The following is a 17,535-nucleotide window of genomic DNA, read 5'->3' as shown; positions in this document are numbered from 1 at the left end:
TAAGCTGGTCCAGCTAGATTTAACGAAAAGGAAAGCTACCCTTGAGGAACTGAATAACTTAAAAGAAGTAAAGAAAAGAACTAAAGCTAACATTGAGGCCCTGTTGAAGTCTGCTGACCAATTTGCAGAAGAGGCAGAGTCCACTGGGAAAGTAACTCATTCTAAGTCAAATGCAATGAGACGAAGCGCTAAAGAGAAAGGAAAGTTGAAGTCAATTGAGGATGCAATAGACAAGAAACTTGAAGCTCTAAAAAACTAGTTCTTGTAAGATGTAATAGCTATTCCACACACTAATGGCAAAAACCCAAGGACTTTGTTGAAAAAGTGTACTGTTGAAAATTGTTTTGAGAACTGAGGTACTTGCTTTCTGGTAGAAATTTAGTAGACTGCTATAGTTTGGTTGTGTCGCTGTAAGTTAAGAACTAATCAGCTGAAACTGAATTTTTTTAAATTCATTGTTTTCATAGTAAAGACAGTTATTTCTTCTCAGGCCACAAAGAATCTCACTGTTACCCTGAGTCTGGAAAATAAAAAAGATGGTCTGGAAAGTCTTGAATTCTGTCTGCAAAAAAGTGTACGAACCCTGAGTGCAAGGCAATACACAGAATAAGATCATGTTATAATAATTGTTTATTTACATTCAATTAACAGTAATGAATCCACGATTTACAAATACACATTCTTACCCATGTGAAAATAATTTTCCCCCTGTAAGGGAAAAACCCCATGCTTTAAAAGCCTGAGGAGATTGACAAAAATTATCATTTGTTGAGAGCATAAGATTGTATAATTCACAAGGTTTTAATGCTATATTCAGGAACCCAACAAGTCTTTAACCCATTAATAGCCGCAGCTTTTGTGGAAAGCTGTGTTTTGAAGCTAGTCGAGTAGATTTCGGGTCACTGTTGTGGTTTTAAAAGCTCAAACTTACCAAAAACCCCTTGACAGCTCGTGCACTCAACGGCCTTTTGATCCAAATGCAAAATGCCGGCCTGAAAATCTCGGGCACGCGCAGAAAGCAAAATTTCAACAGTTTTTGGGTTGAAAAGTCATGCCCCCCTTACGACTTTTACTTTTCTCTCTTTCTCCTGCCCTTTTTTTCCCCTCTCCTTGCCTGAAGTTCCTCCTCACTTGCTGGAAATTGAGTAGGCTTCATTTTGGTGTAGAGAATTCTCGATTAATCGCGATTATGACCGTTCGGTTCGATTCACGATTATTTGATTCCACGTTTCGATTTTGGTTCGATTTTTTGCATACCTTTCCAAAAGTGCCCTCAGTGAGTCATTATATTGTAAACTTAGAATCCAGATCTCAATAAGATGTTCGTTTTTCATTGACAATCGATCAAAGACGCTAATTTGCAGTTCTTGCGCCATGTTGCTTGGTAAAAATCCCGGGGTAAAAATGTTGCCCCTCTACCACCCCCTGAGAATTTCCAAATAAGGCAAACCATGTGCGTGCTCACAAACATGGCGGACAACACGGCGACGAATGGCCAAGCGATTGTGAATCCGCCTGCTTCTTTTCGATCCGCAGTGTGGAAATATTATGGTTTTCCGACTAAAGACGGAACAACAGACAAGTCTAAAACTATCTGCAAAATTTGCTTCGCAACTTTCAAGTATTGTGCCGGTTCGACTTCAAGCATGAGCGCTCACTTAAAAAGTCAACACAGTATTGATGAAAAGTCAGAAGTGTTGCAGTCAAAGACGGCAAAAACTTCACCGGGTACCAAAAACAGTACTGGAACAGGACAGTCAAAAATTCAGGATGTTATGAAGAATAAGTTGCCGCGGTCGGGCAACAGAGCAACGGCAATAACGAAGTCTATTGGAGTTTTCATTGCAAAGGACATGAGGCCCTATTCAGTTGTGGAAAATAAAGGGTTTCAACACATGATCAACGTTCTGGAGCCAAGGTATGACTTACCAAGCAGAGTTCATTTTTCTGAGAAGGTGATACCTAAACTTTACGAAGAAGTCAAAGCAGAAGTCGAATCAGACCTTAAAAGTGCCGAGTTCGTGGCTTTAACAAGTGATGGATGGACATCTAGATCAACCGAAAGCTACATAACAGTTACCGCACATTTCATCCAAGAATGGAACATTAAAAACTATGTTTTGCAAACAAGAAGAATGGATGTGTCACATACATCGGAAAACTTATCAAATATACTGACTTCAGCTATATCTGAGTGGAATTTACAAAGATATGAACAGAATCCATCTCTGACATCTGACAATGCCAGCAATATAGTGAATGCTGCAAAGCAAGCTGAACTTTCACCACATGTTGGATGTGTGGCCCATACAATCAATCTGGCAACCCAAAAAGGACTTAAGGTATCTCAAATGGACAGGCTTCTTGGAAGGATAAGGCGCATAGCAAGCTTTTTCCATAGGAGCACAACAGCTATGGCAGTTTTGAAATCAAAACAAGCTTTATTGGAATTGCCACAACACAAGTTGATAAATGATGTACCAACTAGGTGGAACTCCTCATATGACATGGTGCAGCGGTTTTTAGAGCAACAGGCAGCAATTGAAGCTGTCCTCTTGACAAAGGATGTCAAGAAAAATGCCAAAGATGTTCATTTCCTGTCAGAAAATGATATCTCTGCAGCAGAGAGTGTCATCAATGTACTGGGACCAATCAAGACCATTACTACTATCCTTTGTGATGAGAAGACGCCTACAGTATCCATGATTCACCCTCTGAAGGAGATGCTGATTCAGCAGTTGAAAGTTTCAGATGATGACATTATGCTTGTTAAAGAAGTAAAAACAGCTATAGCAAAGGATTTGGATGCTAGGTTTGGAAACAACTGTTTGTCTAGTATGTCTACAGATTAAATAATAATTATTATATCCAAATTATAAAGAGTCTTCCCAATAAAGGTTTTTGTTAGAGCTTTCTGTCGCAAATAAACATGCTGCAGTGCTATTTGAGTTGCAAAATGTAGTTTACAAATTGTTCTCATATTCTAGATATACAGACCTTGACACATTGCAGTTTCTGAAGGAGAGTTCCTGTTTAGATCCAAGGTTTAGATCCATGCCATATCTTGATGAAACCGAGAAACTAGATGTCTACACTGCACTTACCTTGAAAGCAGTCTCACTGAATGAGCAACAACAAAATTCAGTTCAGGTTCGTAAAAATTGGAAATTTTTAACAGCCAACATTTACTGCTTGTACTGACGGTACTGAGTTGAGTTACAAACATATTAAATGATAATAGAGTGTTTTTCTGTTCATAGGTGAAGACTGAAGCAGACCAGCCTAGTGCGCAGGGACAGCCACAGCTGCCCAATTTGCCAAGTCTACCAACTCTGGAGGGTGAACATTCAAATTCCAGTGGAGACACAACTGTTGTCCTCACAAGTGATCCCCCACCAGAAAAGAAAAGGAAATCTGCCTTGGATGATCTTTTTGGAGATGTTTTTATAACTAAAGTTCATCCTGGGAAGTCAGTGTTTCAGTTAGTTGAGTCAGAGTTGGCTAATTACAAAGTTGAAGAAACCATGCCTTTGAACTCTAATCCATTGTTGTGGTGGGAAGCAAATGAGCTGAAATATCCCATTTTGTCAAAGTTGGCCAAAAAATATCTATGTGTCCCTGCCACATCAGTGGCCAGTGAGAGGGTTTTCTCTTCTGCAGGGGACATTGTGTCTGCTCAGAGGTCATGTTTGCATAGTGATCATGTAGACAAGTTACTTTTTTTACAGAAAAATATGAGAGTGCACTAGATCTAGATTCTAGAAAGAACTCAAAAAAGAACACTGACAAATTGCATGTTTTTTATTTGTTATTGCATCCTTGAAATAGATTAATAATGTTCCTGTTACTATTGTATCCTCACATTGAGAGTTTAGGGTTGTATGTTGTTACATTGTGTATCATCTTGCAAGAATTAAAAATCATTAATATTTTGCATAATCGAATCGAAATAATCGAAACCGAAAGGCAATAATCGAAATCGAATCGAATCGAAAGAAACATGAATCGTTACACCCCTACTCATTATTTTCAAAGCACATGCTCGGAAAGGTAGGTGGGTAATGAAACACGATTTTCATGCAGATTTTCAGGTCAAAGTGACATGGTTTTTTGGCTATTCCTCCAATCTCCTTCACTCAATTGCACTCATTCTGGTATTGTCTGTAAGATATTTTCAACCTGTTCAAGTATGTGCTCAAATGCGTGCTCCAGGGTTAAAAGTCATGATGTCACAAGGCGTAGAAAGGGTGTGGGTCCCCATGGGCGCACTAGACGTCAATAGTTTAAGGAAGTTTAAAAAAAAAATTATAAGATGAATTAAAACAATATAAAGCTCTCAAGTTGTAACAATCTGTTGTAATAATCTGTTATTCTTTGCACCCTAATATTCATAAAACTACAAAAAATGTTTGATGAGTTTGACTAATTTGATCACAAACCTAACTAGAATTATTGAAATATTCATAAGGGAAACCTCTCATTTTTAAATGATTGTGCCCTCAGTACATGTTATTTGCGCAACAAAAGCAGGACTGATGTTTTTTACATCATCAGCTGTACCACACAGTAAATTACATTTGGTATTGGCTGTACCATGCAGTTAAATAATGCCAAGCATCTTCAAGACAGCAGCAAAGGCCATTAATTAATTAACACCTCTTCTTGATATGAAATGAAGAGCACACAGGCCTAAAAGTGGATTTCCAGTTCATTAATTGCACCACACATACTTTGAGTAGAAATATTCTTAATGTGTGTTCAGAGAAGCATTGCTTGGGGCTAAGGGTCTGGTGCAGTTAAGTATGGAATCTTTCGTTTTTAAGGTCACAAGATGTACTGAAAACATCCAGCTATTATTAATGGAAGTTTATCAGCAACTGCAAGTTCATTTCTCCATAAACGTTTTTTTAAGCTGTAGAGCTATATTGAGTTTGAAAAGACCAACTAGAAACTGTGTTATTGAACAACATCAAATTGCTGTAAGTTATGATTTTGTCAGAATTGAAACCCAAGAGAGTGCTTTAAGTGGTGGCAAATAAACTACTATTGATCATTGTTGGTAACAACAAAACTATGCACCCATGCCATTTTTGTTTTTACCTCCTTGCCAACTATTGTCTCATTTATTGAAAAAATGTGTTGATTATTCCCTGCTGCCTTCAAAAGACTGCCTTGCATGCCAAGGAATTGATCAAATAAGTCTGAAGATAGTGTTCACATTAATGAATTGGGGAAGCAATTCTTCTCCTTAGCTCTTGCCACAAGAGAGATCTTTCCTTTTCTGTTCGTTTGATAACATCCCTGTTCTCAGATGCTCTGCGCCCAAGATAAGCAAGTGCTTCACCTACAGGGCCATAGGGTACTGACTTGTACACATTGAAGCCTTTCTGCCCTGTAATAATAAAGGAGCAATAGAACATACGGATAGAAAAATTGCTCTCAATTGGACATTCCTTCTACTCCTTCAAGAGGAAAGGCCTTAGTTTATAAGGTTTTGTCTCTTTATTTCTTAATGTTTGCTTGATTACAGCTGATAGGTTGTCTTGCAGAAGCAGGAAAGCACTGGTGACAATAAAGTACTTTGTAAAGGTGATTTAACCAGAAATTACAATGACATGCTCTTCTCCACTATCACAAATAAATCAACAACGGAAGAAATTAAATTTTGGAATGGTAAACCGCAATGTTTTCAAAATGCACTATTGCAGAAACCATATTTTGCATTTTTTGGAACCACCTTTTCCTAAACTGCCTGTATACATCTGTCACACTGTACACCTATTGCTGCTGTCAGCTGATTATTTCACAAGATTCAAAACATGCAAAGGCACTGCTGTTGCCAATGTACAAAGGAGTTTGCAAACAGGAACTAATCTTGCCAACATGCAAAGGGGAACTTTAAAACTGTTTAGACTGTCTGATAACTACAAACTGCAAGGAGCAATATGAAAATGGAAATGTGTAATTCCCCATGGAATGGCAGATATAAATGAACTGGTATAAATTGTAGGTGTAATACCCCTTACCCAACAAGAAAGAGACCTGGTCACACATCCCATACAGTTGTCCAAATGAAATCTTCCTTCCATCCTGTGCAATGCCAAGTTCCTTCATTCTGTTCCAACATTTTGATATATGTTACATTTAATCACCAAAATTTGTTATCAAATTAAACAACTTTAAATTGAGGCTAGTCTTAAACCCATTGATAGCCGCAGCTTTTGTGAAAAACTGTGTTTTGAAGCTAGTCGAGCAGATTTCGGGTCACAGTTGTGGTTTTAAAAGCTCAAACTTGCTACAAACCCATTCACAGCTTGTACACGATGGCCTTTCGATCCAAATGCAAAATGGTTGCCTGAAAATCTCATGCAGGCGCAGAAAGCAAAATTTTAGATAGTTTTTGGGTTGAAAAGTAATGCCCCACTTACAACTTTTACTTTTCTCTTTCTCCTGCCCTTTTTTTTCCCTTTCCTTGCCTGAATTTTCTTCTCAGTTGTTGGAAATTTAGTAAGCTTCATTTTGGTGTCGACATTTTTTAAGGAAACTACTCATTATTTTCAAACCACATGCTCAGAAAAGTAGGTGGGTAACGGAACAAGATTTTCGTGCAGATTTTCAGGTCAAAGTTACATGGTTTTTTGGCTATTTCGCCAGTCTCCTTCACTCAATTGCACTCATTCTGGTATCGTTTGTAAGATATTTTCAACCTGTTTAAGTACATGCTCAAAGTTGTGCTCCAGGGTTAAAAGTGATGACGTCACAAGGCGTAGAAAGGGTGTGGTTCCACATGGGTGCTTACGGGTGCACTAGTTATCAATAGGTTAAACAAATTTATGGCTTCTTTTTTTTTTTGTAATTTTGCACATCACTGCTTACAGTTTACTATTTTGAGGAGAAGGGAACCTCTGATGGACCAACTTTACTGTCATTGTCAATGTTCTCATCATCTTATATCATCTTCACCACTGTTCTTGTACTTGCCTTGTTAAATTCCTGATCCCTTCTATAGCAATCCCACAGTTTCCTATATTGACAAGATGCCAACAAGCTGCACATCTGCTTTATGACTCGTACATGTCTAGGTTGTATACCCAATTTCACCCCAAGTCCTACCTTCATGGAGCAGACTGGTCAATTTAAGGGGAAAAGTAATCCCAATGCACTAATATCAAAAGAATACCAACATGACAATGTCAAGAAAGATGCATCATTCATGAAAATTTAAGTGCAAACAAGGCTTAGGGGTGAATTTTCAGCCAAATGACATCACTGTTTGAGAGCTCTTGTTTAAGAGTAACATATGCACTTTTTAGAAATACCTTTGGACAACAAGTTTGACTGATTCTTCATTATGAGTGGCTACCATGACTTCTGCGGGAGTCCGACTTGCCAGGTGTAACAAAGTGTCTGCCACCTGGTCATACATTCTACAGGTGTCTTCATAGCTGTTATGTATTGGGTCATCGTACCCCATATCTGCTGCAAGATTCCTCTCCATTGTCATGTATGCACCACGAACAATCTTGGCACCAAAGTGGAAACCCAGTCTTTCCATCAATTCCAAATTTGCCACCACTCTGTCATAGGTGTCCTGTTAATTATGAAATTGTGTTATACTACATAATACCAAAAAATAACTAAGCAATTTTAAGCACCCTGTTGGTAAAAACATAATAATAATAATTTAATATTTATATTGCACAAATGAACATTTGGATATGATCAAGTGCGCGTCACAACACTTTTCAGGGGACTTTGGCCGGACTGCATCAGCAGTTTACAATCAATTGAAGGAATGAAGATGCCCCTCCCCCCCAATTCCCAGTAAACAGGCCAGACTACATAATGTTAATCTCACGAGTGGGTTCTTTAACATCCCCTGCCTAACCAAATTAACTAATTAATAGATGCAGGAGATGGGACCTATGGTTTACTCATCTATATCTGAGTAGACTAGAATGTCTATCCCATTTCTTGATATTATAGAAAGGTAGCACATTCTTCTCAGTTATTTTAAGACCTTGAGTGTTGATCTGGCCGGGGCTCGAACCCTCAACATCCCACACGACAGTCCAGATGGCACTCTAACCAATTGAGCTAACCAGGAGGCAGTATCATATACTGCAATTAGCCATAGAAATTGGAAGTTTATTTTTGTAAATTAAAAGCAACAGACCACACTTTCCTGCTTGATTTATTCTTCCATAATTCCAGAAATATTTCTAGAGTTTAATATTTTTTGGGGGATGTCACAGAACTAGTTCCGTGCTCGAAACCTTAAACAGCACCTGACCTACATGACGGTTTTGTTTTGTCCATGTCTGGTAGTGTGAAGTTAATAATTTGCCTCAGCTAAGCGTTTTCCTGTGTTTTGGATATCTGTAAATTTTACAAAACATTGCCAGGTACAAAAATGTAACAGGCAAACATAAAGTTTCTTTTCTGGAGGTGATGAAGTTCAAAGACACCATTTTGAATATGCCACAACTTAAACCCAGACTTCCGTGAAAACCATTGCCGCACACTAAGTAAGAACCATGGGATTAGTTCAAACTTGACTGCCATGTGATTTTCTACTGGGCAACCAAGGATTCATCAGGGCAACCAAATTCACGGCTTTGGTTGCCCAGTTTTTAAAATAGGGACAACCTGGATTTTTTTTTTCTAATTTCTAGCACTGTAGTACTATAGTAAATACCTTTCTGTAGCACTGATAGGTGTTGTAGACCCAAGGGTTGTTTTTGTTGTATTTATACTGAAGGGCTAACACCAACTGATTGATTGCTGCCTGCAGATATGTCTGCTCTGCATCAATAACCAATCGCACATTGCGATTTATGCATGTCTGATAAAAGGAATAAATCCAATTTAATTTACTAAAACAAAATAACTTACTAGTAAATATTGTAAGTGCTCTCAATGTTCAATAGGTATGTTTAATGAGATTCCTCGTGAGTATTTGATAAAAGCCATCTATTAGAAGACTATCTCTGTTTTTATAGCCCCATGTAAACAAAAAGGGGGTTGAGAGAATTCTTGAAAGGTGTGCTAACCCTTGACTGCCTCTCAAGTTTGCAAGCTGTCTCGAACATTGTTATCCCCTTTGTTGTTAGATCTGGCCCTATAAACATGGAAAAAGTCTTCTTGTGTGAAATTAGCACAAATTACTGGTGTGTTTGTATTAAATCTTATTGAATATTTGGTCATAATATGTATGCATAATAAATTTTGAATACACAGTTTCCAAATCTTTGGCAGAAATACTGAAATTAAGTTTCAAATTCATAAATAAGAATAAATTGTGATTAATAATAATATATTATAGTATGTTATGATAATCATAGCAGATAAATTAAATATACCACATGTATATTAATTACCTCAGCAAATTTGTCTTGTCTTTTCAGTACATTGACAAGGTGCTCATTTTGATTGTCATTTAAAACAGGCAACTGCAATCAAGTACAACACATCAAAACTTATAAGGATACAGTATTTTAAAATACAATTGCATCAAAATTACAGTTGTCTTCCTGTTTAAATGTTGATCTTCCAATTAACAACCTTCACATTAATTCCTTACTCTTCTGGTGTTAGTAAATGTAGACAATGAACCTTTCACTCATTACAAGATCAAATACTCTCAAGATCTGATTAACTCTTCCTCCCAACTATTGGACATTTTTTTTTTTTTTTTTTTTACATATTAAGACCTAACCCAAATTAGTTTGACCACATTTTCATCAACTTTTTTTGTGGATAATGTCCTACACTATGAAGAATTGTTCCAGGTTAGTTTCTACTGGGAATGAAAGGTCAAAAGGTAAATTATAACTTACATTTATCTTGTTGTCAAACCCCTGTGCAAAGCTTGGAATATCAAGTCCTTTAGGTGCCTCTGTACTTGATTCATATGGTGCTAAGTGCTTGTTCAACTCATTCTTAAAACATTTATAATAATAGATATGTTTTAATGATTTATATACTGAACAATAATTTTTTTCATGAAATAATGAAGTAATTTTGCCACAGAATGCAAACTGTTTGATTTCTCCTGTCTGACTGATAGCTAGATAATAACTGACAAAGTATCAAACTCAGTTATTCTACAATTCTGCCATATTACCATATCAGGGAAAGAGAACATGCAAAATATGTAACAGGATTACATTGTAGAATGGGTAAAAATAAGGATGGAAAACAGAGCAAGTAAGTGGTCTGACTAAATCACCCAAACTTTGATTTGCTTAATTCCTTTAGGTTTGACTTTGGAGGCAAAAAAGTGTTAAGAAAACCAATTACTATTTAGAGCTAAGCAAACAGACATATTTTCAGTTTTCCAAAAATAAATATTTTGCTTCTTTGCTGTCTGACTTAAAATAGCCACTTACCAGTAGCATTGGGCTGCATATGGCTGTCATTTTCATTTGCGAAAAGCCTCCCTCTGCTAAAAGTCATGATCAAAACAAGATTTAAAACAGCTGAAAGAACTAACATATCCCAAGACAGTGGAAGTAAAGGAATTTTATAATAGAAAAAAAATTTTTCTCTGACTATCACATGTCTTTATGCCTGCCATTTAATTGAAAGTTGGCCTTTTAGTTGAGGTAACCAAAAAGTAGGGGGAGGTTATTGAAACAAGTCTACCTGAACCTAACAAAAGGGTCTCAGAGTTTATAGTGTCAAAATATTACAATACCCTTTTAGAGACCTGGTGTAAAATTGTTGCAGTAAATTGTCAGTTACCTGTCTTTTCAATGCAGTCAAGAATGGCATTTGCATTTCTATCAAACATAGCTTCTCTGCAAGAGTAATGGTAATTTGTTTAGAATTAATAATTTTTTAATTGCTCTTAATATGTCAATCGTATATGTATTAAAAAAAATAACTTGGCAGTAAATGTAATCATAATGACTAGCAATGTCAATAATTTGTACAACAAATGTTTTTTCCCTTTACCATTAGCATCTAAGGCACACTCCATTTGGCTATTCAAACTCTGCTTATCCTTTGCTATCTACCTCTGAGCAACTTGCCTTGGATTTAAACCCCAAAATATTTTTATCCTTGCTGGAATGAAGGAGTTTAAATGATCTTTTTGTGCTACATCATCCCAGCCACCTCCACTTCTGTGAATGGTTGCTAAAAATATAGTTAAAGTTGCAGTTTAGACTGTTACAACTGTGGGTGTGACTGTCTGCAATGCGAGTCAAAACAAGCTCACCTTTCTTTAAAGTTATTGTAATCAGTTGAAAGATCTTCTTCATTAGGTACACATAACATTGTTCCTATTCCACATTCACCCAGCTCTCTAATTGTGTTCTGTATAGCTGGTAGAGTCTCTCCAGCCACAAACTGGCTATACATGGTTTTACGCAGTACAAATTCAAACAAAGTTTTTCCAAGCACCTTTTGACCAAAAGACATAAGCTGTTGAAATAAAAAGAAAAAAAAGACAGTTGTACACAACTCTGCAAAACATTTACACTCAGCCCTACCCTTGGGATGCTTATTAAGTTGGGAGGGGTAAGTTATGGAGTGTGCTCTTGTCTGACCAGAAAATTAGGGTCTGGCCATTTATTATTTGAGGTTATGTTGGTCCTGGTGCATTTTCATTTCCCTGACATAATTGCCATGGGTCCAGTTTTTTTCCCCTGGTTTGCTAAAGTAACGTCCCGGCCCCCCCCCCCCCCCCCCCCCCTCACCTCTTTCCCTAAGAATGTCTTTGTCCCTTCTATGCTGTTTCTTTCATAGAAATGAAAAGGAACAAGGAATACACAGAAAATCGTGACCCACAGAAATGGTCGCAAAATTTAATGCAGTCCCTCTATTCAGGCTCACAACAAGATATGACCCCATCTCTATCTGTGCCATCTCCTTAATGGAGGACGACCTAGTGGGCTCTCTGATGTGGCTAGGGTTCAATTCCAGAGCGAAATGTACCTCGTGCAGTCTTCAAGCTAGCGTTTGTCTATCCCGATTTTCTGCTTATCCTCCCTTCACGAGAACCAAACAACCAAACTCGGTTTTGATGCTCTTAGGCCCTGAAAAGGGCGTTTGACTACTTTGCGGTACGTGGGAAAGAACGTTCAACGTCTAAACTCGCAAGAAATTCCGTACTCTTTGCATTTCGCTATCATTCCTTCTTCCCATAATAGGATAACGCAACGCGCAAAATTAGCGACTGTGAAACGCTGTAAAAATGGGAAAATATACGCACGCAAAGCGTAGCAACAGAACAACCGCTCAAAACGACCTTGCCTGTAATTTGCGGAGCGAAGGTGACTACACGATCCCAAGATAATGCCGACAGATAAAATTTCTAAATCTGAAGAGCAAAATACTAAAAAATGAAATAATTATGGAATAATCATCTCATTCGAAGGAAATTTTCCTACATTTAATACAGGCGCGCATTCTGCTAAGAATTTTTCCTCGTCCTTTCGTATGGAGCTCGGTCAATTACTACGCAAATCGCAGAAGAAAAAACATCATACGTTGTTACAAACGTACCACCAAACTTTTTCTTGCCACAATATCGTAGGAGCAAAGTCTGAGGACAAACAGAGAACGCAGCACGTGGCTTGTACTCTTCACGGCAAAAATTCTGGTGCCCACGTCGAAAAAAAATTATCGTCGGGAACTGTGTCCATGTCAGCAGTGAGCTACAAGATGGCGATGAATGACTGTGGAACTTTGGACAAAACGAATACTATGTCTGCGGATAATGTGTCTAATAAAAGACATTTCAAGAGAATTACTTCAAAGCCAATTATTGCAGAGCTAAGTGACTTCAGTTCAAGGTTTTGAGTGTGTTGCGGATAAAATGGTCACAGATAGCTACCGTCGGCTTACGTCATGGCTTGTCGTAAAAAAAAAAAAATCGGAGAGGGGATGCCGTCAGGCTGAATCTCGTTGAAAACTCGTTTTACAGTCTCATGGTCATGTTTAGATTGTCTTGACCGTGATTCAAGCGCATATTCAAAAGTCGCTATGAAATAGTGGGAGATCTGCAAGAAAGCTTCTTTACGTATGATGTGCGATCCTCGCAGTAGATAGCGCTATTTATGCAATAGCGAAAATCAGACCTGAAAAAAATCAGGCCTGTACGGGACTCCTGACCTCTGCGATACTAGTGCAGCGCTCAAGCCAACTGGGAGCAGGCCGTTAAGTTGATTCGTAATAAACCCGTGAAAGTGATGAATGAGATGCAATGAATATATGAAGTTCATATATTTTGAACTGCGGTATTAGATACGTATGATGTGCGACCTTCGCAGTAGATAGCGCTATTTATGCAATAGCGAAAATCAGACCTGAAAAAAATCGGGCCTGTGCGGGACTCGAACCACTGACCTCTGCGATACTAGTGCAGCGCTCTACCAATTGAGCTAACAAGCCAACTGGGAGCAGGCCGTTAAGTTGATTCGTAATAAACCCGTGAAAGTGATAAATAGAGTTGATTCGTAATAAACCCGTGAAAGTGATAGATAGAGTTAACAAGCCCAGTTGGCTTGTTAGAGCGCTGCACTAGTATCGCAGAGGTCAGTGGTTCGAGACCCGTACAGGCCTGATTTTTTTTTTTTTTTTTTTTTTTTTTTTTTTTTTTTTTTCAGGTCTGATTTTCGCTATTGCATAAATAGCGCTATCTACTGCGAGGATCGCACATCATACGTATCTAATACCGCAGTTCAAAATATATGAACTTCATATATTCATTGCATCTCAAAGCTTCTTTAAGCGACCTTGTCAGTGAGCTGTATGAAAGGGATTCTCGCGAGGATTCCTTTCACCCATTTTATGAAACCACGGTTCACATACATGATTATGGTGGCCGAGAACTGCCATTAAAAATATTCAAATTTACAGGAATTATTTTTGTTATCTTTTTTTTAATTTCGATTTATTTCTCATTTTCTTTTTAAAATAAAAGCAAGCGAAAGTAAAATGTAAAATAGAAATAAAATGAAACCAAAGATAAATGAAATCAAATCAAAATTAAATACCTACACGGCCGAGCGCTGCCACAATTTTTTTTTTTTTTTTTTTTCGCGGTCGGAAAAAAAATTTGTTCGTGGCCGGAAACTGCCACATGGCCGAGAACTGCCAAACGAACTCAGAATGCTTTGCGGGATGCCTTTTAGTTAGACATTTTAATTTACTTAATCATTTCAAGCAACATATGGCAATCTGCGGTCTTTCCTTACCCTTAGGTAGCACGGAAAGCCGTAAAAATCTTGAACAAAAGTTCATCTTTCAAACCGGCAGTCTAAATCCCACAGGGATCAACGAACGCTTTTCATTCCACTAATTTATTCTTGTTTTTCTCGTTGCCATGTTCCCACCAATAACGTAGCTCCATTCTCTGCCTTTAAAAGCACACACAACCCACAATTCCTCTGCAGTAAATGGTTTGAACCCGGGGGTAACATGTGAAGGTGTAGTATGATCGTCCGGGTGAGTGTAGTCCTGAGAAGGACTGTTGTCGGTGGCAGTGACTGACGTTTCGACAACCTGTGCGGAAGTCACACGGCACTGCCATGAGGTCTCCAGTTTCTGTTGTTATAGCAGAAATTGTGATGCAGAACATCGAGGAACGCGCCCTTTCGACTTGCCGACAAACGATACCGCTTTGGTTACGTTACGTTGACGACACATTCACCGCCGTTCGACACGACGAAATTGACGCATTCCACAACCACCTTAACGAACAAAACACTGACATACAGTTTACCAGAGAAGTCGAAGAAAATGGCAAACTTCCTTTTCTAGACTGCCTGGTAAGCCACAACGACAACTCATTACGAACGACAGTTTACAGGAAACCGACACACACCGACAGATTACTAGACGAGTCATCCTACAACCCTACATCGCACAAAGCCACAACTATCAGAACTCTAACACGACGCGCACAACTAGTATGTGACTCGACAGACAGCTTATCCGACGAGAACAAATACCTTCACCGTGTTTTTACGAAGAACAACTACAACAACGACTTCATCCGACGAAACACTCACCGACCCACTACCACTACCGAAACAAACGACACCGCAACCCCTACGACTACAGCAACCATACCGTACATAAAAGGCATGTCCGAAAACATCTCGCGCATCTTACTACCCTTCAATATCCGCGTCGCCCACAAACCCATCACCACACTACGTCAGTTACTAACCAACGTTAAAGACAAAGACGAACCGAGGAACAGACAGGGAACGATTTATAAGATCAATTGTTCCGACTGCCAAGCTTCCTACATCGGTGAGACTGGCAGAAACCTCACAACAAGACTGACTGAACACAGACGGGCGACGAGGAAAGGTGATGTCAGCAATCACATTGCTGAACACCATCGACTTACCAACCACAACATTGACTGGGACTCTGCGCAATGCCTAACCTACAGCACTGACTATTTTCAACGACTGACTCTGGAAAGCTGGTTTACTAACTTAGAACAGACTCCCCTAAACAGATGTCAACAACTACCCGCCCCATACAAACGACTCATTCACGACATAAACATCACAAACGACCGAAAAAGAACAACCTAGCTTTACCGACAGACCGAAACAGACCAATCACGACCGATTTACGTCACTTGAGTCTTACAGCCAATAACATCACGGCAAAACCAACCGATCATTTTACACGAACTGGAATAAGAACATTCTACTGACAATAATCATTCACTTGACTCTGATGATGACTTCCGCACAGGTTGTCGAAACGTCAGTCACTGCCACCGACAACAGTCCTTCTCAGGACTACACTCACCCGGACGATCATACTACACCTTCCCACAATTCCTCTATTCGCTCCGACCAGAGTTAATATTAATATATTAACTCTGCTCCGACGAAGGGCTAACGCTCGAAACGTCAGCTTTTGTAATCGTTACGGTGGCCAATTTACCACTTCAACTTTGTTGATATATCCAAGTTATTCCTTATAATTAGTTCGCTTTATCCTTATAATTAGTTCGCTCATCGTTTTGCGATGAGTTTTTAACCGCTCAACCTTTGCACAGGTTACAGAATCAATGAGGGATTACGTTACGTTTTCCTTCACAAGGAATATGTGCGATGTCTTCGATTCTCCCACAAGGGAAAACTCTCTCTCTACGTTCCTTAAATTTCTCAGCTCGGGAACTCAGTGATAACTGCTACTCACTCTTCTCATTCTCAGTCTAAGCTGCCTAATTGATTCTACCCATCGAACGAATACCTTATAGAAATTTTTTCTGCCTCGGCACCGATAGTAGCTTGCCCCGTCACGACAGATCAGACTAAATTGGTCAAGCCTCTTACTGACGTTGAAAATAAAGGAATCAGTGCAACCAATACCCTTTGCTGATTGCTGATAATATTAATGTTCTCTAGAATCAAATCGATAACTTTACCAGTAACTGATTATGCAAATGTCGTAACGCCAATTTTACAGACCTGTTCAATATTGCATCGTGCAATTTGCATTCGAATAACACAGCATCAATCCCTCTTTTACGTTCTCTCTTTAACAATTTAGCGATTTTCTTTTTCGATAATCGTGTTTTCGTCGAATGTTTCTATATTAACTATAAATACTTCGAAAAGTCTTACGACAAACTGTCTCTCAAGTCAAAGTATTGGATCAACACTTGCCTGCATACTATTGCGGACGAAAGTGTCATAGGAACATATCTTCAGCACAAACATCGCGCGTAAGATCTCCCCATTTCTTTTAGGTTGGTATGTAGTCTGAAGCTGACTCCACTCGAAAGTTAGTTCAGAGTCCGATGCACCCTTTCCGTTCCCTTGAGCGAATTTTAGCTCTTGATTTGCAGAGGTAAATTCTGTCTTTGTTTGAACCTGAATTACGCGAGTACCGGTTTGAGGAAAACTGAATTTTGCTATTGTGGGTTGTAATCTGTACGATCGCTTTACACATTCTATAACTTGACGAGATATTCGATGTAAAATCGATGAAGACATCGTTGAAAAAAATATTGTTTTGGCGAAATACTAAGTGTGACGCTGGAAATCAGCATGTAGTATTATTCAAAATATATTATGAGTAGCAACCGCACACTTTAACGACTGGTTGCTCAAGCCATAGTTAGTAGAGGGGACTGGTTAGGAAACGCGGCAAACTTCAGTCGGCAAACTTCACTACTAACTATGCTCAAGCGGAATCGAAACAAGTAGCCTATCTAGTAATTAGAACAACCCCTTCGGCAAAAGAGATGTTATCCATTGTTGTCAAGTAAACCAACCAAAAGCAGTTATTGTCTAAGATATAATTACATCTGGTGCATAGGCCTAGACACAAATAGCCCGAAAAATGCTCTAAAAATCTATCCGGAAATTGTCAACATTTTCCCTAAAAATTCCTCCAAAAATCTCTAAATATCCCCAAAAGCTTCTATAAATCCCTAAATATCCCAAAATGTTCTAAAAATCTCTATTTTTCTCACAATTATTTTTTAATGAAACCTTAGGTCTCCCTTGAAAAGAAAACGGCAAACACATTTTGTACTCTAGATAG

At 38.6% G+C, this 17,535-nt stretch overlaps 2 protein-coding genes across 3 annotated transcripts; one reads left to right on the top strand and one right to left on the bottom strand.

Annotated features, from left to right (window-relative positions):
- Positions 1-612: 612 nt before the first annotated feature.
- LOC111329332 (hydroxyproline dehydrogenase) lies at positions 613-17,084 on the bottom strand. Of its 2 annotated transcripts, XM_088743155.1 has the most exons (11): positions 16,653-17,067; positions 11,225-11,430; positions 10,747-10,802; positions 10,392-10,447; positions 9,840-9,941; positions 9,381-9,452; positions 8,699-8,845; positions 7,320-7,591; positions 6,982-7,024; positions 6,027-6,115; positions 5,254-5,392 (listed from the first exon to the last, which is right to left on the bottom strand). In XM_088743155.1, the coding sequence occupies exons 1-10, from the start codon at positions 16,980-16,982 to the stop codon at positions 6,047-6,049; spliced, it is 1,353 nt and encodes a 450-aa protein (XP_088599281.1). In that variant the 5' UTR covers positions 16,983-17,067; the 3' UTR covers positions 5,254-5,392; positions 6,027-6,046. The 2 variants fall into 2 exon arrangements, with proteins under 2 accessions (XP_022789731.2, XP_088599281.1); XM_022933996.2 differs by lacking the exon at positions 6,982-7,024 and having other exon boundaries at positions 613-5,392; positions 16,653-17,084.
- On the top strand, positions 1,452-3,939 carry LOC148718139 (E3 SUMO-protein ligase ZBED1-like). The gene is made up of 3 exons (XM_088743154.1): positions 1,452-2,812; positions 2,988-3,150; positions 3,261-3,939. The coding sequence occupies exons 1-3, from the start codon at positions 1,452-1,454 to the stop codon at positions 3,747-3,749; spliced, it is 2,013 nt and encodes a 670-aa protein (XP_088599280.1). The 3' UTR covers positions 3,750-3,939.
- Positions 17,085-17,535: the final 451 nt, after the last annotated feature.

This window comes from Stylophora pistillata, chromosome 13 (assembly GCF_964205215.1).
Source record: "Stylophora pistillata chromosome 13, jaStyPist1.2, whole genome shotgun sequence".
NCBI classification, from domain to species: domain Eukaryota; kingdom Metazoa; phylum Cnidaria; class Anthozoa; order Scleractinia; family Pocilloporidae; genus Stylophora; species Stylophora pistillata.
The sequence above is the reverse complement of the archived record's forward strand: the minus strand, read 5'-3'. Positions and strand labels throughout refer to the sequence as shown.